This window comes from Schistocerca nitens, chromosome 8 (assembly GCF_023898315.1).
Source record: "Schistocerca nitens isolate TAMUIC-IGC-003100 chromosome 8, iqSchNite1.1, whole genome shotgun sequence".
NCBI classification, from domain to species: domain Eukaryota; kingdom Metazoa; phylum Arthropoda; class Insecta; order Orthoptera; family Acrididae; genus Schistocerca; species Schistocerca nitens.
The window spans coordinates 49,086,086-49,113,019 of record NC_064621.1 but is presented as its reverse complement, the minus strand read 5'-3'; the positions used below and the strand labels follow the sequence as shown (position 1 = coordinate 49,113,019).

General features: G+C 43.6%; 1 protein-coding gene across 1 annotated transcript in view; it reads left to right on the top strand.

Moving 5' to 3' along the window:
- The window catches only part of LOC126199148 (uncharacterized), a 94,291-nt gene that overhangs the window by 6,035 nt on the left and 61,322 nt on the right, over window positions 1-26,934 (top strand). Inside the window, exon 2 of the mRNA XM_049935904.1 lies at window positions 1,661-1,751. Within this exon, the coding sequence (XP_049791861.1) occupies window positions 1,661-1,751 (91 nt within the window). The remainder of the gene's footprint in view (window positions 1-1,660; window positions 1,752-26,934) is intronic.

Sequence of the window (26,934 nt, the reverse complement as noted above, 5' to 3'; positions counted from 1 at the left end):
CGACAGCAGGTGCTCCACAGACTTTGCACAAGCGTTTGTGAATATTACCAACAGTTTATTTCTCTGTAGTGAGAATTCAATGACGGCATGTTGCTTGAGACGTACATCACCTACAGACGCCATTTTGGAACTGTCCTGCAGCTACGCTATCTGTCGGAAGTGACGGAAACTTGGCGCACTCACTGAGGAAACTTAATATATACCTAACGTTTAGCATTCGTAGCCTTGTTTTCGGCTGAGAAAAAGAGTGCGGCGCAATACTTTCTGGAAAACCCTCGTACATGGATTCTGTCACCTGCGCGTTAGTCCGATAGCAACTAGGCCCCGTTTCGTGAACATAGCATGCAGTATAAATACGTCATTAGTCGGAGCGGGCTGTTTCACCTCTCTTACAGCTTCTGTTCTGCATGGTTCATCCGATATCGCCAATTGTAAAATGTTCGTTTTCGAATTACACTGTTTCGCTAACGGTAGTGGACCTGATGTTTCCACATTTTCATCGATAACAATAATAATAGTAACGCACGGAGACACTAACTAAGCAGCTTGCGCTTATCAGACTAAATGTGGAAAAACATAATTAGTGGTTCCATGGTGACAATACATACAAACGGTAACCGAGTTTGGAAATTATTTGCACCCTGCTGGCGACGTAAGACTCAAACGAAACGTAATGAACCCGAACGTGGCAAGGTTAATAGTTGGTACTAATGGATGGGACCGTTAGGTGAGGGTACTCAGAAAACAGGTTTGGAAACTAGCAGATGCAGTGGTGCGAAATAATTCGCTTTCACGGCGTGCAAAAAGCTTCTTTAAAAGATGACCAATGAAAGCGATTGTACTTCCATTTCTGTGTTCGTAGTACGTAAGAGCAAATGTTTTGTAGAAGACCCCCAGTAATTGCTGTGTGACTATTAAGACGCCAGACACCGCACCACGCAGACTACAGTCAGGAAATAAAAACAAATACTCCGCGACCCAGAATCGAACGCTCGACCTCCCGCATGCTAACCCTAAGCGTTGTCCACTGCATCAACTACAGAGCAGAGCTGCGATGTACTGACAACGGTACTTACCATGAGTGTGATTAGAATGTTGCCAGGTTGCCAACCTTTGACGTCCATTTACTGTCGGAAATATGCACAGGACGATGTTTTGTAAAAAAGATTTTGGGTATTATGAGTACGTGAAGGACCACGCTGCCCAGTCCGAGTGCGCGAAATTTTCTCTATCCTTTATACCGACATGGTACAACTACGGAAAAATTCTTATCAAAGGGATGTAATTACTTACATATTCAGAAAATGAATTACATGGTTCTCGTAAGTCAGACATCACGTGGAAGTGAAAAGATTTTTCACGTTTTGTTAACAGTGCTTACATTCGATAGTCCTTGAAGTGTCACTAGTTCTGCTTTTACTGTTCGCCAGTGTTCTGTTCTTAACTTTCAAGAAAGCGGCTATAAAAAAACGTGACTGCAATACTGGTGTGGGACCCGGTGCATACTACTGACGCCCACTCTTTGTTCTACTGGTGCACAACGCTGCGGTTGCCAGTAAACTCCAATCTTATCGGTTCTACGAGGAAAAGATTAACACAATCTACCGATAAAATGAACCAATAAAATACTCCGAAGCGATGAAGTTCGGACGTTTTTAAGAGTTACTGGCACGTGTCATACACCGGGCTGAGAGGAATATTACTACCTCCGTCCATAGCGCGAGCAACATGCTGTGTTGTGGGAACGAAAGGTATGTAAGCTGTTGTAACATGCGACTTATTTGCATGACCTTTGCTGTTTATGATCTCACCCATTTCCTCCAACTCCTCAACTTTATCTCCTAAATCTCACTATCCACCCACCCACCCACCCACCCACCCACCCACCCACACACACACACACACACACACACACACACAGACACACACACCCTTCCACTCCCACCTCGCACTCACTGCGCACGTCGTAGAACAGTCGTCGGTATCTGAAACTCCTATGGTTTGTTCAGTTGCCGAAACTTGTTTATTACAGTGCTGGGTAAGGCGGCTCACGTTCCGCTTGCAGTAGTAACGTCGTTGTGTTTACGTCAGGGAAAGAAACGGAAACAGTGGAACATAAATGGTGTTATTGCAATTGAACTTTGTTATACCCGTCTCGAATGAATTTGCGACGGAGCTATTATTAGATTAGAAACTGAACTTACAGCTGTAATTATTTATTTGTTGCTTACTTTGGCAGTTTCTATTCTGTTTCTCATTATTCTACCATGACCCTCATTAGCCATAGCAGGCTGTTTCTAGGGGATATGGTGACGTTTCACTTTGTGATGTTCTCTAGTAATCATGACAGACCTTTCTGATAAGTTGGACCGCTTATTTAAAATCAACCAACTTAACGACAGTAAACTTTGGGTCTGTCGTTCGTAACCTCTTAATGGCGAATGGAACATAGGGAAAGTTATGATATCGGATTAATCTGTTTAAAAGAAACAAGGTAAATTGTTTCCTGTTTCAGTCAGGCGTATTTCGGAGTGATTAAATCGTTTTTTAGCGTAATGTTGACTGCTACGGGCAAGAAAACATATAAACGTCTATCCGGATTGCATGGTTGAAACAACATAGAGTACTCTCTGCCTTTCCGGCACTGCTGTACCGTTTGTGTGTTAATACTAATCTTTCGTACTTGACAACATATGTGTTTTGGAATCTCTTATATGAAATAATTTTCCTTACTGTTTCTTTGCAGTCCTTATTGAGTCAAGGAACCTGAAAAGTTTTCACAAGCAAATTTTATTACAGTCGGTAAAATTTCAGATCACCTGATTCTCATCATATTTAAAGGATAGTCAATATAATATTTACAGTCTCAGTTATCCACTCCAGAGAGAAATCAGATGCTATTAGCCACCATGTCTTACAGTTGCTTTCATACATTGCACATGGTCGTCTTAGTTTAACGTGATAGAAGAGTGACCATTCGTCTTTTTCAGTCGACAGTTTTTCTTCTTTTCTTCTGATCATCAGAAAATTAATAATTCTGACAGTGAGACGTCGCACTTAACAGTGAGCTCATTTTCCGGTATCAGTTTCTGCGAATAAAAATGTACATTATTTTGCAGTTGAACCCGACTCTTACTTGTCAAGTAGTTTATCTTATTCCGTTCCATCGTAGGGATAACTACACATCTGTCTTTGAGTACTTAACCATTGACAGTATATGACTGATGCATCTTAACTGTAGCTGTTCAGAATGGGCGGTTGTACTAAGCTCGTATAGCATATTATGTTATGCATGCATTACTCAAAACGTAAGAAATCAGAATATAAATTGTGACAATGTCACTTACACTATTTGAATAAGGAAGGCCGCAGCGAAGTCACTATTCTTTACGATCTTAATTGAAACACGAGCTCCCATATTCGCTGTTCCTGATGCTCTCAGGAGAATGTAAAATTTAAGCAGCTGTACTGAAAGGAGGTCACAACGTCATTGCTCCTTGCAGCAAAAGTCCTAGAACTGAAAACTTCTTACATGTTCAGCATTCGAACAAGCTATCAAAAAAATGGCTCTGAGCACTATGGGACTTAACATCTGTGGTCATCAGTCCCCTAGAACTTAGAACTACTTAAACCTAACTAACCTGAGGACATCACACACATCCATGCCCGAGGCAGGATTCGAACCTGCGACCGTAGCAGTCGCGCGGTTCCAGGCTGAAGCGCCTAGAACAAGCTATCTCTGGAGAAGGAACGCCACTATTGTTGTTTTTCGTGATGCAAAGATAATTTACTCTTCACATCGTATCATCGTTACGGTTGCATTTAGGGATCCGAGTAGGATATGTGTTGAAAAATGGCGTTTTGAGATTTCAACGTCGACTAATTCTCAGTTCTCTTCTGTGTTAGATAATGTCTGTTTGCGTAATTACCAATGAAAAATTTTGTAAGCAATTTGGCATCCCTTGGAATCCCCTATTTGAAACGCTTTTCTCTTTAAAATGGATTATCTTCGCCAGCTGAATTCATGGATGAAATTTTATTTTACTTTTACGTGTTAGATATGTGGTTAGCCTCTTTTACCCAACACGATGTTCGCTTGTTTCAATATAGTGTCTATGTTTCCTTTTCACCTTGTAAACCGAAATGTGTTGTATTTTAAATCCTGCTCTGGCCTTTGTTTTCCGTGAGGATGTGTTTTATGCTTCACAATGTCGCGGTCTAAGGAAGAGTTTCGAGGTTATATGTACACGAGAGCATAAACACATGCAGTAGCTACTCAAGATAATGAAAATGAAAATGTAGCGTGTTACAAGCAACAATTCCAAGCGATCTAGCTTCTCCACCAAACACGTTGAGAAGGAAGGTTCGTAATTTGAACAAAAATGTAGATACATCTACATCTACGTGATTACTCTGCTATTAAGAATAAAGTGCGTGGTTGAGGGTTCAATGAACCACCTTCATGCTGTGTCTCTACCGTTCCACTCTCGAACGGCACGCGGGAAAAACGTACACTTAAGTTTTTCTGTGCGAGCCCTGATTTCTCTTATTTTGTAGACCTAATGTGGAGCCCCAGTCTGTAAATAGTGTTAATTTTACCACACTGTTCAGTCACATTAATGTGATTGTGGTGTCACCGCCAGACACCACACTTGCTAGGTGGTAGCTTAAATCGGCCGCGGTCCATTAGTACATGTCGGACCCGCGTGTCGCCACTGGCAGTGATCACAGACCGAGCGCCACCACACGGCAGGTCTCGAGAGACGGACTAGCACTCGCCCCAGTTGTACGGACGACGTAGCTAGCGACTACACTGACGAAGCCTTTCTCTCATTTGCCGAGAGACAGTTAGAATAGCCTTCAGCTAAGTCCATGGCTACGACCTAGCAAGGCGCCATTAGCCTTAGATAGCTTGTATCTAAAGAGTCTCACTTGTATCGACACAATCTCCAGATGTCTCATCAAGAACGATGTATACAAGGATGTATTAAAAGTTAAGTATTCAAGGAGCTACGTACTTTTCTTTATAACATTCATTACGAATCCTGTTTCAGACCTCACTCCATCCTTCGTGAGTTAGCGCGTGCATCTTGGCCGCCTCTTTCAATTAGCGTACGTAGTGTGGGCAAGTCTGCCGACACTACAGTGATCATCTGTCAAAAGCACCTTTGCGCCACGTGCCACGGCGAGACGTGCAAGAAGAGGGTGAACGAGATGCCGACCCCACTGCCGTGACCTGCCGCGCTACACTTCTCGGTCGTGGATCCACGGCGCGAACAGCCTGATGGAAGTGGCCACACCAATCCTCGATTGCGTTACATCCTGGGTGTTTGATAGCCAGCGGAGTACGGCTGCTCATCAAATGCCGCACGTAATCTGCCAGCTCTGTGACACCCTGCAACGTCCTGTTGGCAGACGCCATCGTGCTGAGGAAAAGCCAACCGCATATAGGGGTGGCCATGGTCCCCAAGTATAGATGCACGCTGGTGTTGATTCAGTGTGCCTTCCAGAATGACGAGATCAGCCAGGGAAAGACCTGACTGTAAGGCTCCTTCCTGGTCGCAGAGAATTTGTTATCACACGTCTCACGCCGTACTCGCCAACGGCCATCCGTCCGATGGATGGTGAAACGTGATGCATCTGAAAAGGCCGCTCGTCGCCGCCTCAGTGGACGACCTGTTGTGGTACTGGCGTGCCAAATTCCAACCTTCGTCGCCGCCGAACAGCGGTCAGCGTGAGTGCGTGAACCAGGTGCCTGCCGCAGAGGTCCACACGCAGCAACGTTCGCTCAGCTGAGGAGACACTGTTGCTAGCCCCTCGGTTCTCCTGGGCAGCCAGATACTGACAAGGGAACCTCCCCATCGCACCCCCCTCAGATTTAGTTATAAGTTGGCACAGTGGATAGGCCTTGAAAAACTGAACACAGATCAATCGAGAAAACAGGAAGAAGTTGTGTGGAACTATGAAAAAAATAAGCAAAATATACAAACTGAGTAGTCCATGTGCAAGATAGGCAACATCAAGGATAATCTGAGCTCAGGAGCGTCGTGGTCCTGTGGTTAGCTTGAGCAACTCCGGAACGAGAGGTTCTTGGTTCAAGTCTTCTCTCGAGTGAAAAGTTTAATTTTTTATTTTCAGACAATTATTATCTGTCCGTCCGTCCGTCCGATGCGAGGTAACTGCGCCGTAGTATGGGGACGCTACGCCGAAACAAACATCGAAACACACGACGTCAGTCGACTACAGCGCACCGAAGAGAGACTATTCCCGCTAAAGAGGCTCCCTGGCTGGTAGTTGACTGTTCGCTACTTTGGACGAGAGTGCATTAAATACGTGAGATGTATTCCGTGGGCAATATGAATCCAGAAAATATAGCGGACGGACGGATAGATAATAATTGTCTGAAAATGAAAAATTAAACTTTTCACTCGAGGGAAGACTTTATTTTATTATTATTTTTTTTAATCTCATTTTGTTCGCTTTTGTTCGTTGAATCTGCTCGGGGCGGACGTCGTAAGACATCCGTTTAAGTTCGTTGGTGATCTATTAACTCAGTTTTTTTGTTGTTTTGTATTACAGAGGGCTGCTAGCCCTCTGACCGAACACGCTGAGCTACCGTGCCGGCACTTGAACCAAGGACCTCTCGTTCTGCAGCTGCTCACGCTAACCACGAGACCACGGCGCTCCTGAGCTCACGTTGTCCTAGATATTGCTTATCTTGCGCATGGACTACTCAGTTTGTATATTTTGCTTATTTTTTTATAGTTCCACACAACTTCTTCCTGTTTTCTCGATTGATCTGTGTTCAGTCTTTCAAGGCCTATCCACTGTGCTAACTTATAACTAAATCTGAGGGGGATGCGATGGGGGGGCTCCCTTGTGAGCATCTGCTGGTCTATCCGCCTGTCCACATTTCTGCATCCGCGTTCACCCCTGTCCTCTATGGCTAATGGTGCACCACAGTCGCCCCGGTAATGGATTTTGGATAGGGGCATTTTGACGTGCCCCGTACGGTGTAATCATGGGAGTTTCGGATATGCTTCCACCTTTGGCCCGAAAGTTAATGATCGTGCTCTTTTACACGGCAGATAAATCGTTCCGTTTCCGCATTACGACCACGACTGCACTGTCTTCCCCGGCATGCTTTGCACATCTCCACTGCTGCCGGCTGTGAGTGGTTATTGCACACTTGCGTCGAACGTAGATAGCGGTCACACTAATGTGACTAGATCGTATATTAGTATAGACATTTTTTCTACATGATCAAGTAATTGAGAACATTATACAGCTACAGGTTATTTGTACATAGTAGAGAATAAAAGTTTTAGGTATTGACTGTGCAGTAAGTTGCTGATTACATGAAAAGTTTACAATGAATCTAATTCACAAGAACATCAAAGGGAACAACACACAAATACTATTACATCTACATCTACATCCATACTCCGCAAGCCACCTGAAAGTGTGTGGCGGAGGGTACCATGAGTACCTCTATCGGTTCTCCCTTCTATTCCAGTCCCGTTCGTGGAAAGGAAGATTGTCGGTATGCCTCTGTGTGGGCCCTAATCTCTCTGATTTTATCCTCATGGTCTCTTCGCGAGATATACTAAGGGGGGAACAATATACTGCTTGAATCCTCGGTGAAGGTATGTTCTCGAAACTTCAACAAAAGCCCGTACCGAGCTACTGAGCGTCTCTCTTGCAGAGTCTTCCACTGGAGTTTATCTATCATTTTTCTAACGTTTTCGCGATTACTAAATGTTCCTGTAACGAAGCGCGCAGCTCTCCATTGGATCTTCTCCGGCTCTTCTATCAACCTTATCTGGTACGGAACCCACACCGGTGAGCAGTATTCAAGCAGTGGGCGAACAAGTGTAGTGTAACCTACTTCCTTTGTTTTCGGACTGCATTTCCTTAGAATTCTTCCAATGAATCTCAGTCTGGCATCTGCTTTACCGACGATTAATATTATATGGTCGTTCCATTTAAAATGGCTCATAATGGTTACTCCCAGATAATTTATGGGATTAACTGCTTCCAGTTGCTGACCTGCTATATTGTAGCTAAATGATAAAGAATTTTCTTTCTGTGTATTCGCAGCACATTACACTTGTCTACATTCAGATTCAATTGCCATTCCCTGCACCATGCGTCAATTCGTTGCAGATCCTCTTGCATTTCAGTACAAAAAAAAAAAAATGGCTCTGAGCACTATGGAACTCAACATCTTAGGTCATAAGTCCCCTAGAACTTAGAACTACTTAAACCTAACTAACCTAAGGACATCACACACACCCATGCCCGAGGCAGGATTCGAACCTGCGACCGTAGCAGTCCCGCGGTTCCGGACTGCAGCGCCAGAACCGCTAGACCACCGCGGCCGGCCATTTCAGTACAGTTTTTCATTCTTACAAACTCTCGATATACTACAGCATCATCCGCAAAAAGCCTCAGTGAACTTCCGATGTTATCCACAAAGTCATTTATATATATATATATATATTGTGAATAGCAACGGTCCTAGAACACTCCCCTGCGGCACACCTGAAATCACTCTTACTTCGCAAGACTCCTCTCCATTGAGAATGACATGCTGCGTTCTGTTATCTAGGAACTATTCAATCCAATCACACAATTGGTCTGATAGTCCATATGCTCTTACTTTGTTTATTAAACGACTGTGGGGAACTGTATCGAACGCCTTGCGGAAATCAAGAAACACGGCATCTACCTGTGACCCGTGTCTATGGCCCTCTGAGTCTCGTGGACGAATAGCGCGAGCTGGGTTTCACACGCTCGTCTTTTTCGAAACCCATGCTGATTCCTACAGAGTAGATTTCTAGTCTCCAGAAAAGTCATTATACTCGAACATAATACGTGTTCCAAAATTCTACAAATGATCGACGTTAGTCATATAGGTCTATGGTTCCGCACATCTGTTCGACGTCCCTTCTTGAAAACGGGAATGACCCGTGCCCTTTTCCAGTCTTTTGAAACTCTATGCTCTTCTAGAGAACTATGGTACACCGTTGCAAGAAGGGGGGGGGGGGGAGGGAGTTCCTTCGCGTACTCTGTGTAAAATAGAACTGGTATCCCATCAAGTCCAGTGGCCTTGTTAATTGTTTTCCTGTCCCTCTGTCATCTGTTTCGATATCTACCATTTTGTCATCTCTGTGACAATCTAGAGAAGCTACTACAGTGCAGTCTTCCTCTGTGAAACAGCTTTGGGAAAAGACATTTAGTATTTCGGCCTTTAGTCTGACATCCTCTGTTTCAGTACCATTTTGCTCACAGAGTGTCTGGACATTTGAGAATGGTTTATGGCACGAGGTGCTCTGGCAAAAGAGAGAGTAGTGCAAAATTGTTATGTGGAATGCAGAATTTGCCATCACCACCTTCCAAGTTTCCCAGTTACTATGATGTAATTTTAAGAAAGATACCTGTGAAGAGAGTATGAGAATGTCTACACACGAAGCTGTGTCAACGTATGGCCTACATCTACATCTACATTTACATGGCTGCTCTGCAAATCATAAATAAGTGCCTGGCAGAGGATTCATCAAACCACCTTCACATAATTCTGTATTATTCCATTCTCGAACAGCGCGTGCAAAAAACGAGCACCTACATTTTTCCGTGCGAGCTCTGATTTCCCTTGTTTTGTTATGATGATCGCTTCTCCCTTTAGATTTGAATGATTTATCGTCAAACCGAAGTGTAACGGATTCCTTTTAGCATTCATGTGGATGAGCTCACAATTTTCAATCATTTTCCAGTTAATGACTCTGATGACTTTGCTAGACGATATACCGTAGCATCATCTGCAAACAGCCTATGACGGCTGCTCAGATTATCTTCTAAGGAACAGCAGTGGGCCAATGAAACTACCTTGGGGAACGCCAGTAATCACTTCTGTTTTATTGAATGACTTTCCGTTAATTACTACGAACTGTGACCTCTCTGACAGGAAATCACGAATCCAGTCGATAACTGAGGCGATATTCTATAAGTACGCAGTTTGATTACAAAGCCGCTTTTGAGGTACAGAATCAGAAGCCTTCTGCAAATATCTTCGTGTGACTGAAGAGCTAGTTATGTTTCACGACAACGAAGATTTCTAGATACGTGTTGACTGTGTGTCAATAGACTGCTCTCTTCGAGGTGATTCATAATGTTCGAACACAATATGTGTTCCAAAATCCTGGTGCATATCGACGTTAAGGGTATAGGCCTATAATGTTGTGGGTTACTCCTATTGCCTTTCTTGAGTGATGTTGTGATACGTGCAACTTTCCAGTCTTCGCATACGGATCTTTAGTCGAGCGAGCGGTTGTATATGGTTGTTAAGTGTGCAGCTATTTGATCAGCACATTCTGAAAGGAACCTAATTGGTATGCAATGTGGGTCGGAAGACTTGCTTTTATTAAGTGATTTAAGTTGCTCCATAACTCCGAAGATATCTACTTCTAAGTTACTCATGTTGGCAGTTGTTCTTAGTTCGAATTCTGGAATATTTACTTCGTCTTAATCACACTGTCATCGATAGTATTTCCATTTGTATCGCGCAGAGGAGACATTGATCGTCTTCTGCTTTACAAAGGGCCACAATCTCTTTGGATTTTCTGTGAGGTTTCGAGACAAAGTTTCATCGTGGAAACCATTATACGCATCTCGCATTGAAGTCTACGTTCGATTTCTAGCTTCTGTAAAAGTTTACCAATCCTGGGAGTTTTGCATTCGTTTAAATTTCCATGCTTTTTTCGTTTCTTCTGCAACAGTCTTCTGGCTTGCCTTGTGTACGATGCAGGATCACCTCCGTCGTTTGTTAATATATTTGGTATAAGTCTCTCAGTTGCTATCGATACCATTTATTTGAATTCAATCCACATCTGGTCTACACTTACATTGATAATTTGGAAGGAGTGAAGATTTTCTCTCAGGAAGGCACCAAGCGAATTTTTATCTGCTTTTTTTGGATAGGTATATTTTCCGTTTATTTTTGGAGGACTTGGGAGTTATGGTATTCAGTCTCGCTACGACAACCCTGTGTTCACTAATCCCCGTATCCGTTTCGATACTCGTTATTAACTCAGAATGATTTGTTGCTAAGAGGTGAAGTGTGTTTTTACAACCGTTTACTATTCGAGTGAGTTCATCAACTAATCGCTCCAAATAATTTTCAGAGAACGCGTTCGACACAAAAACGGATGCTGTTTTTATGTACCTCCGGATTGAAACGTGTATTTTCGCCTACATATCGAGAATAAATTAAAGTCACTACAAACTAAAATTGTGTGAGTCGGTTTCGTGTTTGAAGTTAGACTCAAGTTTCCATTGAACCTTTCAGTAATTGTATGATATTAGTTGGGAGGTCGGTACAACGATCCAATTATTATTTTATTCCGCTTGCCAAGAATACTCTCTACCCATACTAACTCACAGGAACTATCTACTTCAATTTTGCTACAAGATAAACTACTTGTAACAGCATCAGACGCACTACCACCAACTATATTTCGCTTATCCTTTCTGAACACCGTTACGTCCTTCGATGGTGTGAAAGACATTAGTGTAGCTGTAGATGGAATCTGGCAGAAACGTGGTTTAAATGGTTCAAATGGCTCTGAACACTATGGGACTTAACATCTGTGGTCATCAGTCCCCTAGAACTTAGAACAACTTAAACCTAACTAACCTAAGGACATCACACACATCCATTCCCGAGGCAGGATTCGAACCTGCGACCGTAGCAGTCGCGCGGTTCCGGACTGAGCGCCTAGAACCGCTAGACCACCGCGGCCGGCGCAGAAACGTGACCACACCTCTTAGCTTGGTGTTGTTGTTATCACAACATTTGATATCGGTAAAATTACTAATGTATAGGTGAAAATGAAATGTCGTGTGGCGAGGGCCTCCCGTCGGGTAGACCGTTCGCCTGGTGCAGGTCTTTCGATTTGACGCCACTTCGGCGATCTGCGCGTCGATGGGGATGAAATGATGATGATGATTAGGACAACACAACACCCATTCCCTGAGCAGTGAAAATCCCCGACCCAGCCGGGAATCGAACCCGGGCCCTTAGGATTGACAGACTGTCACGCTGACCACTCAGCTACCGGGGGCGGACAATGTATAGGTGTTAACAAACTGTTGTCGAGGGTGTAGTAATGAAGTGTCTTACCAAATCGTAAGAAAAATTGGAGTTGTGGAGGTCCAGGTGCTGCAGAGATTTTCAGACGATCGGTATATGAACGTAGTGTGCGTTGCTGACAAAACTCTTTGGTAATGGGTCTGAAAGTGTAAAACTGGAGAATGTAGGGTATGTCCAAAATGGATGGGAGCATGGCTACGATGGCTGAAATCTCAACTATGTGACCAAAAATTAAATGACAACAAGGTATTCTGTGGGGCTGGCCGACTTACAGACAAATATATTATACAAATCTATTATAGTAATGCCATTGAAAGTAATATAAATGATCTACAAGCTATGAATATGTAGTGTGGGCTTCCTTGTTGCATAAAGCTTCAACAGATGCAAAACCTCAGCGTACTCTTGTGTCGTAAAGAAAGTGAATCTTTGTGTGGTTTCCAACGAGCTACAGTTGCTGGTGAAATGTATAAGCATAATAACTCATTTCCTCTTGCTGTCATTCAGACAATAACACCTGTGCATAAGGAACTGAGCGATGAGAAGTGCTGAGAAATGTCTCCACGGACGAACCCACAACTTGTACGAAAGTTTCAATACAGGGAAGCGTGGGCCAAAACCTGTGTTGCTGAAGTGAAAACCATGCAGTTTAGAGTGTATGATGCAGCTTTGTGCTTCAGTAGTTGTGCCATAAGCAGGAAAAAATTTTCTACGAACTTGGGACGAAGGAAAACCACACATCACAGAACACATTTATACTCCTGAAGGAAACTTTGTAAAACGGGAAAACATTGATGCTATGATGTCCGATGCATCCTTAACAATTCGTTGTGCTGTTGTACGATGTGTGTTACAATTCTCACCAACCACAATGTTGAATGCACCAGTGGCATGTGCCCGTGAAGTAATCAGAAGTGTGTTCACTGGCGAAATTGGGTTATTCCGATTAGTACGAAATACTAACCTATCATTAATTTGATTTAATAATCACCACACCGTTTCTTTCGACTGACGAAATCCCTCTTCAAACCTCCTACCACCATAATCTTCAAAAGGGTTTCCTCTTTCCACAATCACTTCAACACGGTTTCGGTCATGATTTAAATGAATAACAGTTCTTCTTCAGTGCCATACATAACGTCAAATGCGCCGCCATATTAATAGTTTATGCATTTAAAACCTCGGTTATTTCGAGAAAACCGGGAAAGAGCCACGGTTAAATGTAACTGCAGTCAATTCCCTCGTTTAACTTAGATCGAGGTTGGTGCACCAGAATTTTGTACTGAACGGGGTTGTATGGCGACTTAGCCGTGGTTAACTTTTCATCTAAGTTGGTACACTTGGCCATTAGGGGCTGAATTTCCATAAACAGTGAAACATTTATTTTTTCATTTCTAACTGAGAAGCCAGACACCAGTTTTCAACGATTTGGCTTTAAAAGTGCTTTCGCTTCGAAGTATTTTCATAAAACGTTTCACTCCCTATTTCACTCATTTTAGGGTTTTAATTTCCAAAAACAGTGACATGCATATGTTTTATTTCTAACGGAGAAGCCAAACATAGACTTAGCATCAAACAATCTTGCAATGAAAGAACTGCATAAAAACTTTCATCCCCCTTTTTCCCTCATAGGGGTTGAATTTCAAAAAACAGTGAAATATAGTATGATCATAAAAAATTTCATCCCCTTGGGGGTCCAGTTTTCAAAAAACACTGAAATTTTTTTTTCTTTTTTTTGTAACTGAAAAGTCAGTTCATAGTAGCTTTAAAAATACTACAGTAGTTCTTTAGTAATGATATATTTTCAAAACGTTTTCACCCACTATTTCACTACCATAGGGTCAAATTTTCAAAAATGCTCAAACGTGTATTTCTTCATTTCTGACCGAGAAAGCAAATACCAGTTTTCGTAGGTCTAGCTACAAAATTGTCTTAATAGCGAAAAAAAAATACATTTATCCCTTATTTCATGCCCTTCGGGTTGGAATTTCGAAAAATCCCTTCTTAAACCTCGTCTACACCTTTTCCAAATTTCAACTTTCTATCGTTAGCGGTTTGGACTGGGCAATATTGAGTCAGTCAGTCAGTCAGGACGTTGACTTTTCTATATAGAGATTGGGCTTAAACAGTGTAGTAGGAAGAATAAATTATTAAAAGTGTAGGTGATTTGTGGGCTTACAGGGCTGCCAACTGTTAATGGAATGATGGACAGTGAGTAGAACTGGGATTGGATGATACATACATGTACTTCATTCCATGCTGACTAACCTCTATGGACACCAGTTGTGTTGGTTGGCGTGTGGTGGCATGTAAGACTCTCAGAAACCCGTGACCAGATGCTCTCAGTGGGCCACAGATATGAGGAACGTGCTGTGTTGATGTGGGTCAGGACAGTATGTGTGTCGTTTTGTTGGCAGGAGACCTTAAACGTAGGGCAGAGCCATCAACCCTAACATCTCAGTAACGGTATGGAACCAGAACTGATCCTTATGTGTACTCAGTGGCATCCCATACCATCACACCAAGAGGTCCTGACTTGGAGTGAACTGCAGATGGACAGCCGTGAGCAGGCCTAAATACCGTTCAGTGGCAGCTGTTACTGGTGCTGCTAGAGCAGCCTGGTGGAACAATAAGACATTTGCTTTTCGTAGTGATGAGGTTTCCTGGAAAGTGGTAATCATCGACGGTGGACGTATCATGTGATGTCGATGTTATAGGCATAAAGTTGCGACATTTCAGGTCGGCACGTCAGACAAAGCTCATCCCAATTTCTCCTTGCTGCTCTGTCCTCGACGGTGAATGGGTAGGGGACCAGAATGATGTCCTCTCACATTGGTGTCAGTCCTACATATGTGGACTGGTCCACAGAACTGTTTGATGGCTGCAATTGGGATGCCCTTGCATTGTCTCTTTGTGCCATCTCCTGAAGCTCCGTCTCTGGAAAAAGAGCAGTTGCTAGTCCATCTGTGAATTTCTGCCTTTGCGGGGTGGCATTTGATTTGTGCTTCTGGTAGATTATGCCGTTTTTCAGTGTGACTTGAGCTATGGCCCTTCCGAGGAGTTTTGTTGCTGTGAGCCACTGTTCGTGTCCCCTAGAAAAAAACAGGGGTCCAAAAAGGATCTTAAAGGGTGTAACGGTGGTGATAGCAGTTGTGACCTGACGAAAGAACGACCGTCTGGCCATTAGCTGTGGGTTCTTTTATTGCCATGAGAGAAGTCTCATCAAACTTAAACACTTCATAAGTTCTCTTTATTGGATAAATGACTCGCCCCTCATGCAACTTGGCGTTGGTAGTTAGTAGATCGCCTTGTTGTCACACTGCCACTGCTATGGAAATCTGTATCAGATGGAACAAGAACATCTGAGAAGAATTAGGTAGCGGATGTAATGTGCCACACTAACCCCACATTTGTCTAGAACAAAGTAGTGGATACCTGGCAAATTCCCAGGTGTTGATATCTATGAGATTGATTGACTAATTAATTAAATCGATACCCTTTGTGTGCGGCGAGTTTTTCCTTGCAACCAATTGGGGGATACCGGGATTGCTTATTTGGCGTGATTCAATCCCATGTTTACCTGGTTTCGGAACCCTACTGTTCCCCTTTCCCTCCCTCCTGTTTATGGGTACTGGCGAACTTCATTCGGCAGGAAGATCCATTACACTGAACTGAAAATTCCAAATTTCAGCTAGATTGAATGCAAAGTCTTTAAAGAACTAGAAGTAGGGGGTGGACAGATGTGTGCTTGCAATACCATTACTGGAAACAATACCATTACTGGAAACAATAAATGGATCAGTTGGGAATTTGACGTCTCGATTGGAAGCAGTATCGTATAATTTGGAATTTCAGTTTCGGCGTGAATTTATACCCTCAGGGATGTGGAATTCCTTACCACTAAAGGTCTGCACAGCGTATTTTACAAAGCAATACAGAATACCTAAGTTTGTTCTCTAAATTACCCCAGGACGAAGAAGAAGGAGGAAAGGGTCGGTACGGTAATAACAACAACAAATACCACCATCAGACAGAGTGCACTGCAATGTACGGACAAGCACTAAACCAAATCAATGACCCCTGAAAACACTCGTACATACAGCTCACTCACGTACCAGATATCCACATGCAGCATGCCCGTCCCAATGTACACCATCACCACAAACCCTCAGAGACTGGAGCCGCAGTAGTGGGCGCACGTGCCTGCCAAATGCACCACCCCAATGACGGAGGGCATCGAGGGATGAATGGAGTGGTAAGAATTCGGATGTCCAGCGCTTACACTTGGCAGCGATTGATACTGAATCAATCAATTTTCCACAGAGAATACCTGCAACACGCGCAATCACGGAGATGGCTTAGCACGTGCTGAGTATTAGTTCACCAGATATGAAGACGGCACAGCCGCCAGGACTCCTCCCCGCAGCTGTGGGAATGAACTGACTAGCCAGCCGGCAGAACTTTTCTTTGTTCCCGACGCCCATCACACCCTTAAACCAGAAATGTCAATTTGTTCCGACCACCAGTACCTCTGTCACACGCCCTGCTCGCCAAATGGTGTCATCCTAGGAAACCACCCACATATTTATCACTGTAACTACAATTAAATATTACGATTGCAGCCCCAGTCTGATTGCATTCGACAGTGAGCTAAGTATTGGAAATACCTCCTCCTGATGGCTGTGAGCATAATTTTCCACGTAAAATCTTTCATCTCCCTGATGGCTTTCGCTGCGTTGAAACTGCAGTTTCTGATTTCAAATCCACACCTCCCTTATGAGCGGACATATTCTTCTTTTTTTTTATGTCAGAACAATGACCACAGTTACTTTAGACCTCAACACACACTTTATAAGCCAGCCGACCATAGCGAAACTATCCCACATCCCCTACTAATACTTCGGAAATACCTGAATTGTGGTGACACCAAACAATAGTGAGCCAAAGTCCACGATGGATGGACATGATTCATTTGTTTTCCTTGCAAGTGGTACCATTGTGTCTTAGAAAGAGAGACATAATCGTCTTATAAGCGACCAGCTATTAAAAACACACTGGCTACCACTATGTTACCCCTGAATAAAAAATGGTCTTCAGTCTACAAGTACACACTAGTGTCATTAACGATATCCATGAAAAAAACTATACATGTTTTATAAATCGATGTATTGTATTGCTTCCTAATGAAGTGACCTCCCACACAAATACCGGGCATTGAACATAGACAATGATTGTGGGGAGGGAGAGGTGTGTATATTAACATACCGAAAGTTCAGATGCACGTCGCCAGCAGTGTAAGCTCGTAATAAAATCACCCTTCTCACCAAATTTAGAAAATGGTTCGACTAAGGAACGTTGTATTGAGCTGACATTTGCAACTCCCTCATGTCGCTGATTGATATTTCCCACATTACCAATCAGTATTTTTGACACATTCTATCTCGGTACCAAGTAGACAGTGTAAAAGAGGTTCTATGATATATCCATGGGGTTATAGTTGAAGGAGGATGGCGGTTGATTGAGAATGATCACATACAGTAGATGGTGTGCTATGCGAAGAATCATTAAAATATGCTATGCTAGATTAAAGCCATAAGAAATGTACAAAATCCTAGACCAATACACTGGCTTTTCACATTTAAGGTGTCACGCTCTCTGGTAGAAATTCTTTCTGCTATTTGGAATGAAGTTTCTCTTTTCAACCGTACTCTTGAATTGGGTCCTATGGAGACACCTTTTAATGGTTACAGCCACTGATGAATCATATTCGTGGCACTCTCATATCTCTTTTTCAAGCCTATCTGCTAAGGATCCCATACAGCAAAACTGCAGCATAGATTTAGACAGTCTGTCTGCATCCTGTTAGTGTTCCTCAATCTGTGCCACACCCTCCCCGCAGCTTTCACCAGTCCAAGTCAACACTGAGCGGAAGTCAGAGAGTGGTATAGCTACCAGGTGAGCTCAGTTAATGCAACAGGACCACGTTTTGACCACATGGTGGGAATGGGAACATGTTGTTGTACCTCCGCCGTCTACAATGTGTAAGGCCAGGGCCGAATGAAAATTTCTCCTACAACATGAGGTAGTAGGAAAGACAGTACAAGCAATTACAGTGGTTTTTCTTATTGAAAAAATTGGGAAGACTTCACGTCATATGGCAACTGGGAGAAGGACGAGAATTTTGAGACTGCATTGCAGTACATCTCCAAACTACATAAGGCACTGCAGTCTGAAGGAGATCTGTGTCTGCCAGGGTTGTGAGTTAATGAGCATTGCGCTCTCATTTAAATACACTCCTGGAAATTGAAATAAGAACACCGTGCCGGCCGCGGTGGTCTCGCGGTTCTAGGCGCGCAGTCCGGAACCGTGCGGCTGCTACGGTCGCAGGTTCGAATCCTGCCTCGGGCATGGATGTGTGTGATGTCCTTTTAGTTAGGTTTAAGTAGTTCTAAGTTCTAGGGGACTGATGACCACAGCAGTTGAGTCCCATAGTGCTCAGAGCCATTTGAACCATTTTTGAACACCGTGAATTCATTGTCCCAGGAAGGGGAAACTTTATTGACACATTCCTGGGGTCAGATACATCACATGATCACACTGACAGAACCACAGGCACATAGACACAGGCAACAGAGCATGCACAATGTCGGCACTAGTACAGTGTATATCCACCTTTCGCAGCAATGCAGGCTGCTATTCTCCCATGGAGACGATCGTACAGATGCTGGATGTAGTCCTGTGGAACGGCTTGCCATGCCATTTCCACCTGGCGCCTCAGTTGGACCAGCGTTCGTACTGGACGTCCAGACCGCGTGAGATGACACTTCATCCAGTCCCAAACATGCTCAATGGGGGACAGATCCGGAGATCTTGCTGGCCAGGGTAGTTGACTTACACCTTCTAGAGCACGTTGGGTGGCACGGGATACATGCGGACGTGCATTGTCCTGTTGGAACAGCAAGTTCCCTTGCCGGTCTAGGAATGGTAGAACGATGGGTTCGATGACGCTTTGGATGTACCGTGCACTATTCAGTGTCCCCTCGACGATCACCAGTGGTGTACGGCCAGTGTAGGAGATCGCTCCCCACACCATGATGCCGGGTGTTGGCCCTGTGTGCCTCGGTCGTATGCAGTCCTGATTGTGGCGCTCACCTGCACGGCGCCAAACACGCATACGACCATCATTGGCAGCAAGGCAGAAGCGACTCTCATCGCTGAAGACGACACGTCTCCATTCGTCCCTCCATTCACGCCTGTCGCGACACCACTGGAGGCGGGCTGCACGATGTTGGGGCGTGAGCGGAAGACGGCCTAACGGTGTGCGGGACCGTAGCCCAGCTTCATGGAGACGGTTGCGAATGGTCCTCGGCGATACCCCATCCAACAACTGTCCCAGCAAATACTCTTACATGACTATAGCGATTAATCGTAGTAAGTTCCTGTTACCAACAGGGATGCAAACCGTTGTCCATTTTGGAGTCACAAAGAAAACCCACGGAATGTTAAAATTGATCCCGTTAGCTATTCTTTTCGTGGTGCCGCCCGTGGTGTGGCCTCTGCTTCTGCCCACTCCCGTTTCCACACAAAACGTTTCCTCTCGCTGCTTGTTTCACCTCCTGCTCATTGACATGCATTATATAGGAGCGGTGTGTTAATACCGTCGACTGAGTGTCATCTCTTTTGCATTACATACTTATAGGCAAATCTACTCATGACCGCTGAAGTAAGTTAGGTGTCATATTCACCTTCCCATTACAATGTATAAAACTCTTATGTGAGGTGCGAAATTGACCTTCATTTATCCTGCCACCTTACACCAGTAGTCATAGAAAGCAAAATTATACGCAACTCATAATAATAACAGTTACAATCACGATCATTACGTGACTCAGTATTGAGATGTTACTGCAGGAAGCACCGAACTACAATTGGACATGGAGGGTCTTCTTACTTAACTGACATATAAATAACACAAATAAAGTTAAATGAGCCTACAGTTACACTCTTTATATTCCCATTTATAGCACTGTATCATATTTCCTTAGCAGCAATAATATTCCAACTATCTTTCTAATATGAGTAGAATATGCTGGCGACCCATAAACTGATACTATATCACTAGTCAAACTCTATGATTATTTCAGTACTACGATTAAATACAAGAAAATTTAACTCTTAGCCTCACTTGGAACAGTTTATGTTTTCATCCTTCAAAGCAAATTACGTAACACTGAGCTTGACTGAACGATAGCAATCAAGGCTAAATTATGTTTCAAATAAGTTTTGCTTACGTGCCTTTTTCATGACCTGTGAAGCAGGTATTTTAGAAAGCAACATTTACACAGTCTGGCAGTGAATTTTTCCACATTTAATAAACACAAGTAAATTACTAATTTGTTTGAAACAGGATACTCGGTTTTCTGAACACTTAGGAGGGTATCCTGCATAGGTTCATGATTAGGATAAAAGATACGGTTCTAAATATAGGTTTATAGCACTTGGACTATTATTAAATCACTCACACAAGTTAACTGGTCCATGCTCTGATACACGTCTGTACGAATGATGCTGGTGGAGCAGTGGCGGCGTAGTGGTAGCAAGCGACGTGTGGCTAACTGTACTAGGGGGTCTTGATGTTTGAATGCTCTTTACAATTTTAACGTGTTAGAGCCATTCCTTATTGCTGAGAGTACCATGCAACAGCAAATTCCACATCCGATGCAAAATCCCTTGCAAAACGCCTTCCAATTGCCTCCCTTCGCACCGATGACGTGTACAGTGCAATGGCTAGTCACTGACTGCATACCGTTCCCACCAAGAGGCCGCCCAGTTCGAGAGCCAAAACCACCTATTACCTCGTACCAAGCCACTTCCATTGCGGAGGAAGTTCCCTACATCTTTTATGTTATACAAGTGTCCTAAGCATGAACCAGCTTCCAGTACACAAAGTTTTCTTTATAAACATACATATATTATAAAATTTCATTATTTTAAACACCATTTGTCTTTTTCTAAACATACAGTACAAACTTTAAACTTCCTGTCACAAATCAGTGACCTTAACTAACTAAGAACAAACACTTCATAATTACAGATAAACAGTTACATAATATAAACCTACTTCTAATCGATATTGGTGTTACAAGTGCCCCAGTTTGAACCATTGGAGGAGGGGGAGGGGAAGAACCGCCCATTGGCTGAGCTACATGACGCACTCTAAACTATCTATACGTTGTGGAAACCTCTGCAAACCTCTTTGCTCAACGTTGTCCACAGATTTCTCTTCGCAAAACCACCACTCGTTTTTCATCTCTGATTAGCCCTATTCTTTCTACAACCCAAACAACCACATTTTTATTCACTCATCGTTATGGGAAGGTAAAGAGAGGACTAACGAAATGTGATTAGTGAAAGAAAACACAGTTTAAATGCACTTACAAATCCAAATAGCCACGGTGTGAACGAATTACTTCGTTTAGCTTCTCCTTGTGCTACCGCACACTCTGATCATCAGTATAACGATATGTTACATTACGAGTCCAAATGGCTTAAATGGTGTGCACAAGCAGAACTGCTTCAAGTGCTGTAGCTGAGGTCACGAGCTGCGACCGAGCTCTTGCGTGCTCGACACTACGTTGAGCTCAGTGGGAGGGATCTGCTATGCTGGGGGACTGGTGTGGTCGTCAGGAGAGCCTCCCCTACCTCAGCGCAGACCGCAGTGAACTCTCTCTGTTGTCTGTGGTGTCGATCGAATTGCTGACTTGCTGTAGCATATGTGAACGATATCGAAATAAGTTTTCTGTGATGGCTGCTGACTGATCGACCAATGTATGATTGAAAGTTGCAATCCATGTTGTCGACCATGTAATTTTTCTGCTGGTGTGACTCCATCTTGTGGAGTGGGACGATATGAAGCTAGGCAAAAGATTAATGATGATGGTGTAATACAGAAATTTGATGTTTAAACATGCAGACAATCTTCCTGGTATGCCATTGTAGGGCAGATGGAAAGATACTGTTCGTATTTATTGTATGCCACTCTTTTCACAAAAGGAAGTGAATTGTGGCCAATTACCAGTTTCCTAGGTTTCTGGGAGCTCTCCAGTCGAAAAATTCTTTGCCATGCTTTTGACGGTTCTGTAAGGCCATGCAGACATTCAACTAACCCATTCACACTAAAGCTTAGGCCAGAGATGATTGGCTTACCTTATTACAAAACAATGTCGTTAAACATTGAAATTCTCTACCTCAGAGATTTTGTTACTCTGGCCCAAGTATTCACAGTGATATAGACAAATATTATGGCAGATTCTAAACAAACGTTCAGTAAATCAAGGTATTTCAAGAGTGTGTTCTTCAGATATATATCATCTCTTAACCTTATTTCATAGTAAAGTGTCTTTCTGTTCTATTAGTACAACAGTAACGCAGAATAAACAACATGTAAACGACATGTGAAACATAGTGAAAAACTACACAAATGACAAAGACAAAATAAAAACACGAGCCAGTTTCAAAAAGTGGTTTGAATATTAGTGTATTTGTTTTGTGTGATCTTTTGTCAGTCTCAAATTTTAGATGAGAGTGACCTTTTACCACAGTACACATCTGAAAATGGTTTTGCTCCTCATGAGGAACATAGTGGGAAAGAAAACTGAAAAATTACATTTCACTTAGTAAACTAAATACAGCAAGGTACGAAAAATAAGAATAAAAGAACTCAAAGATATTTTAAGTCTCCTGCTGCTCCCTTCTCAAGGCTTTTTACGGAGTCCAAAAATTAACTTTAAAATAGTCACATGAATAAACACAGCACTACACTCACGACGTGTGTAACAAGTTGGACATGGTATCTACAGGGTGTTACAAAAAGGTACGACCAAACTTTCAGGAAACATTCCTCACACACAAAGATGTTATGTGGACATGTGTCCGGAAACGCTTAATTTCCATGTCAGAGCTCATTTTAGTTTCGTCAGTATGTACTTTACTTCGTCGATTCACCACCAGTTGGCCCAATTGAAGGAAGGTAATGTCGACTTCGGTGCTTGTGTTGACATGCCACTCATTGCTCTACGGCACTAGCATCAAGCACATCAGTACGTAGAATCAACACGTTAGTGTTCATCACGATCGTGGTTTTGCAGTCAGTGCAATGTTTGCACATGCGGAGTTGGCAGATGCCCATTTGATCTATGGATTAGCACGGGGCAATAGCCGTGGCGCGGTACGTTTGTATCGAGACAGATTTCCAGAACGAAGGTGTCCCGACAGGAAGACGTTCGAAGCAATTGATCGGCGTCTTAGGGAGCACGGAACATTCCAGCCTATGACTCGCGACTGGGGAAGACCTAGAACGACGAGGACACCTGCAATGGACGAGGCAATTCTTCGTGGACGATAACCCTAATGTCAGGGTCAGAGAAGTTGCTGCTGTACAAGGTAACGTTGACCACGTCACTGTATGGAAAGTGCTACGGGAGAACCAGTTGTTTCCGTACCATGTACATCGTGTGCAGGCACTATCACCAGCTGATTGGCCTCCATGGGTACACTTCTGCGAATGGTTCATCCAACAATGTGTCAATCCAAATTTCTGTGCAAATGTTCTCTTTACAGATGAGGCTTCATTCCAACGTGATCAAATTGTAAATTTTCACAGTCAACATGTGTGGTCTGACGAGAATCCGCACGCAACTGTGCAATCACGTCATCAACACAGATTTTCTGTGAACGTTTGGGCAGGCATTGTTGGTGATGTCTCGATTGGGCCCCATGTTCTTCCACCTACGCTCAATGGAGCACGTTATCGTGATTTCATACGGGATACTCTACCTGTGCTGCTAGAACATGTGCCTTTACAAGTACGACACAACATGTGGTTCATGCACGATGGAGCTCCTGCACATTTCAGTCGAAGTGTTCGTACGCTCTTCAACAACAGATTCGGTGACCGATGGATTGGTAGAGGCGGACCAATTCCATGGCCTCCACGCTCTCCTGACCTCAACCCTCTTGACTTTCATTTATGGGGGCATTTGAAAGCTCTTGTCTACGCAACCCCGGTACCAAATGTAGAGACTCCTCGTGCTCGTATTGTGGACGGCTGTGATACAATACGCCATTCTCCAGGGATGCATCAGCGCATCAGGGATTACATGAGACGGAGGGTGGATGCATGTATCCTCGCTAACGGAGGACATTTTGAACATTTCCTGTAACAAAAGTTTTGAAGTCGCGCTTGTACGTTCTGTTGCTGTGTGTTTCCATTCCATGATTAATGTGATTTGAATAGAAGTAATAAAATGAGCTCCAACATGGAAAGTAAGCGTTTCCGAACACATGTCCACGTAACATACGTATTTTCTTTCTTTGTGTGTGAGGAATGTTTCCTGAAAGTTTGGCCGTGCCTTTTTGTAACACCCTGTATGAGGGGTGAGATGGTGTTAAGAGAAGGGTTACCCTTTTACTTAACTTCATCAGTAGTGGCAGCAGTGTCCGTGGACGGACTTGTCCCCTGTTTATGGCAGAAACAGGGAGGCATCTGGACTATTGACAGTCAAGAGATGGGGCAGCAGTTGAAAGATGGGGCAGCAGTTGAAAAACTGTTGCTCTCATTGTAAACAGTCCTTCAGTAGCAGTTATCAGTGCCGTGTCAAGTGTCTTGCGATGTCGCTCGCTCGGTTTGACGGCCTCTAGTCTCCTCTTTTCCATCGGCAGGGGCGTTACCCACGTGTCCACTCCCTCGAGACTGTTGCGTCAAACAGCAGTGGCCGTAAGTGTGGTGTCAGGGCCGTGCCTCAGTTAGCTACTGGCTGCAGGTGAGGCTCCCCTGGTGATGCGCCACAGCACCTGGAATTCCTTTCCCTCTCCACTCTGTGCACGCCTCTATCACCAGTGAGCCACCCCAGTGTCGTCACGTCAGCCGGCTGACTCACGGTGGGGGCAGGGACGGATCACCTGCTGCTGACAGCTGCTGGTGCGGCCGTGCAGTGACGTCGCGTCAGCTGATCCCTTGTCCCGGCTGACGGCCATACGATGACATCACGCCAGCAGCTGTGCACATTGTAGCACGTGGCGCCACTCTTCGTCACACCAGCCTCCCAAACCGCGCTGCCCAACGCCCACCTGTGGCTGGCGACAGCAGAAGGAGGTTCCTACCCATTGGTCTGAAGATGACAACAGTAGTGGTCGAAACCGGTCACCGTAATAAATAAAGTGTGATCAAGACTGTTTTTAATAGTAAATATTTGTAACACATTGATCACTGTCACTCCCATAATGTATTCAAAAGTAACACACATAGAAAATCATAATATATATATGAACTGGTTGTAGCTGAAACTTTAAAATATGATTAATGTAAAGAATTGAAATGTACATTAGCCTACTGCATTTTTACTTAAACAATTTTACTGGTAAGGTTCCTTAAAACACTGCAATCCTTTTCAGATCTTTTTTGATTCCAATAAACATCGATCATTAATTGCTTATGTAAAATACATAAACTAATTAACACCTAGTAGTGAAGTCGTGTTGCTGTAGCGTACGCCAGTGTTATGTTAGTTTCAAATGGTTCAAATGGCTCTGAGCACTATGGCACTTAACATCTATGGTCATCAGTCCCCTAGAACTTAGAACTACTTAAACCTAACTAACCTAAGGACATCACACAACACCCAGTCATCACGAGGCAGAGAAAATCCCTATATGTTAGTTTCACAACACCACTCATGCACCCTAATCGGCTAAGCCGGCACAGCCTACACATTCATACTTCAAGCACACCCTCCAACCCTTAGTTATAATTACATCTAACCCATTACTAAGTCCAGCTACCTCTAGCCGATGTACTTTAAGCTAATCTGGATTTTGATACCCCTCCTGAAGCCATTTTTTTTATTGGATAGTGACTCTGATGCGGCTATCTGGCGCAGAATCTGCGTCGAATATCACTCACCGCTACCCTTACTGGGCTGTCAGTATAGATCAGACATTGGCACGAATTCGCCTTTCCTTCTGACACCGACCTACAGCTCTCAAAAATCGACGTACAGGTATCACCAAATAACAGTTGCTGTAAACACTTAAAATAGCTGCGTTTATAATTCGTAGAGCATAAGGCTTTGTGGTTGTGTCTCGTTTTTACCTGGTCCCATTCGCCATTTCCTTCCTACTCATCTAAAAACGTACTACCGTGACTCGCACTCCAAGTCTCACGCTAGTAATACAAAACTTCGCCGACGATGCGCCTCTGGCGCCGGCGATCCATAATCGAAACACCACAAGGCAACATCATCGCACTATTGGCGATAATCCGTAACCGATAACCACACATGAAAAAGTACCACCAGCGAAGAAATACTGCACCATAGGCGATTATCCATAAGCGTAACCATACTCGAAAAACACCAACCAGAACACGTCGCTCCACTTGCGGGAACCCTAATATAGAACCACAGCAAAAAAAAAGCACTCTACTTGAACGTCAACACGCCTCCAGCGTGGACAATCCGTGTCCGTCTCACAAGATGCCCCCATCGGTATCGGTAGCGTGATCAAAATCACGCCAAGATCCACTATGCGATAGCAAATCATCATCTGTGGCACCACTGTCGCCTCCTCGCTACGAATAGTGGAACAGACACTGAAATGTACAGAATGTCAATAGAAGAAACCAAACCGTTTCTACAGTTCAAGATGAATTCTGAGAAGAATTGTATCTGTAAGACTTGTGCAAATATTTCTGAACCAAAAATGCAATTTTCACGCTGTTCCAACTC